Source organism: Aspergillus alliaceus (genome assembly GCF_009176365.1).
Source record: "Aspergillus alliaceus strain CBS 536.65 unplaced genomic scaffold BDW43scaffold_301, whole genome shotgun sequence".
Taxonomy (NCBI): Eukaryota; Fungi; Ascomycota; class Eurotiomycetes; order Eurotiales; family Aspergillaceae; genus Aspergillus; species Aspergillus alliaceus.
Genome location: NW_022474984.1, coordinates 401 through 1,215, shown reverse-complemented (window position 1 = coordinate 1,215; position 815 = coordinate 401). Strand labels below are relative to the sequence as shown.

General features: G+C 42.3%; 1 protein-coding gene across 1 annotated transcript; it reads left to right on the top strand.

The window, feature by feature from the left end:
* Positions 1 to 30: 30 nt before the first annotated feature.
* On the top strand, positions 31 to 477 carry BDW43DRAFT_317584 (uncharacterized protein; the record flags this gene model as incomplete). The annotated part of the gene is made up of 1 exon (XM_032048552.1): positions 31 to 477. The coding sequence occupies one exon, from the start codon at positions 31 to 33 to the stop codon at positions 475 to 477; it is 447 nt and encodes a 148-aa protein (XP_031893621.1).
* Positions 478 to 815: the final 338 nt, after the last annotated feature.

The window sequence follows — 815 nt, the reverse complement described above, 5'->3', positions numbered from 1 at the left end:
ATGCAAGCCATTAAGAATAATGCTGATAAGATGAAGGACGAGGCTTGTGCTGCAATTGATAATGCTGCAGACCAAGCTATCGCGATCATTGAACAGCTACCTGCAGCCAGCCGACCAGCAGCGGCTAATGGTTTTAATACTGGCTTCAATATTGTCCTCGGCTTCTTCAAGAATATTGGAGAGACTCTTAAGCATGTTATGCAGGCAGTCGTCGATTTCGTCAAGGGCATCTGGAACAAATTAGTCCAAGCCTATAACACTGTGAGGGGCTGGGCCCAAACAGCCTGGAATGCTATTCAGGGCCTCTTTTCACGAGGCGCATATCCTTCTGACCCGGGCCATGGAAAGACAGGGTTAGATAGATCAAAAGGGGATATGGATGAAGAGCTGGATGCTATTCGTCATGAGGTTATGAAGCTCCTAGAGCGAATCAATAACCTCCCTCGAATGTGTGGATCAACACACGCACTTGAATAGCTTTGAAAGCTTTCATGTACTATGTTATCTACTAGACATGGTCAGACTACATCATCCTGGATGATAGCCTGTGGATCAGTTAAAACATATGCGGAGTCCATCCACAATACTTTTGGGGAAAAGACACTATGTTAGATACTATTCTTTATAATATACTTGATATTTCCTTATTTCAGTCAGTTCATAGACAGTCTATTCTCCATAGGCTAAATACAAGAGCCACAGCTGTACTAGAGAATAGGTAATTGTCTCTTTTTGCCTAACACTCCAGGGACAGCCAGATCCACTTATTCTTACAGAAAAGTATACTATAATATTTTTATGTTATTAGTGGAGAG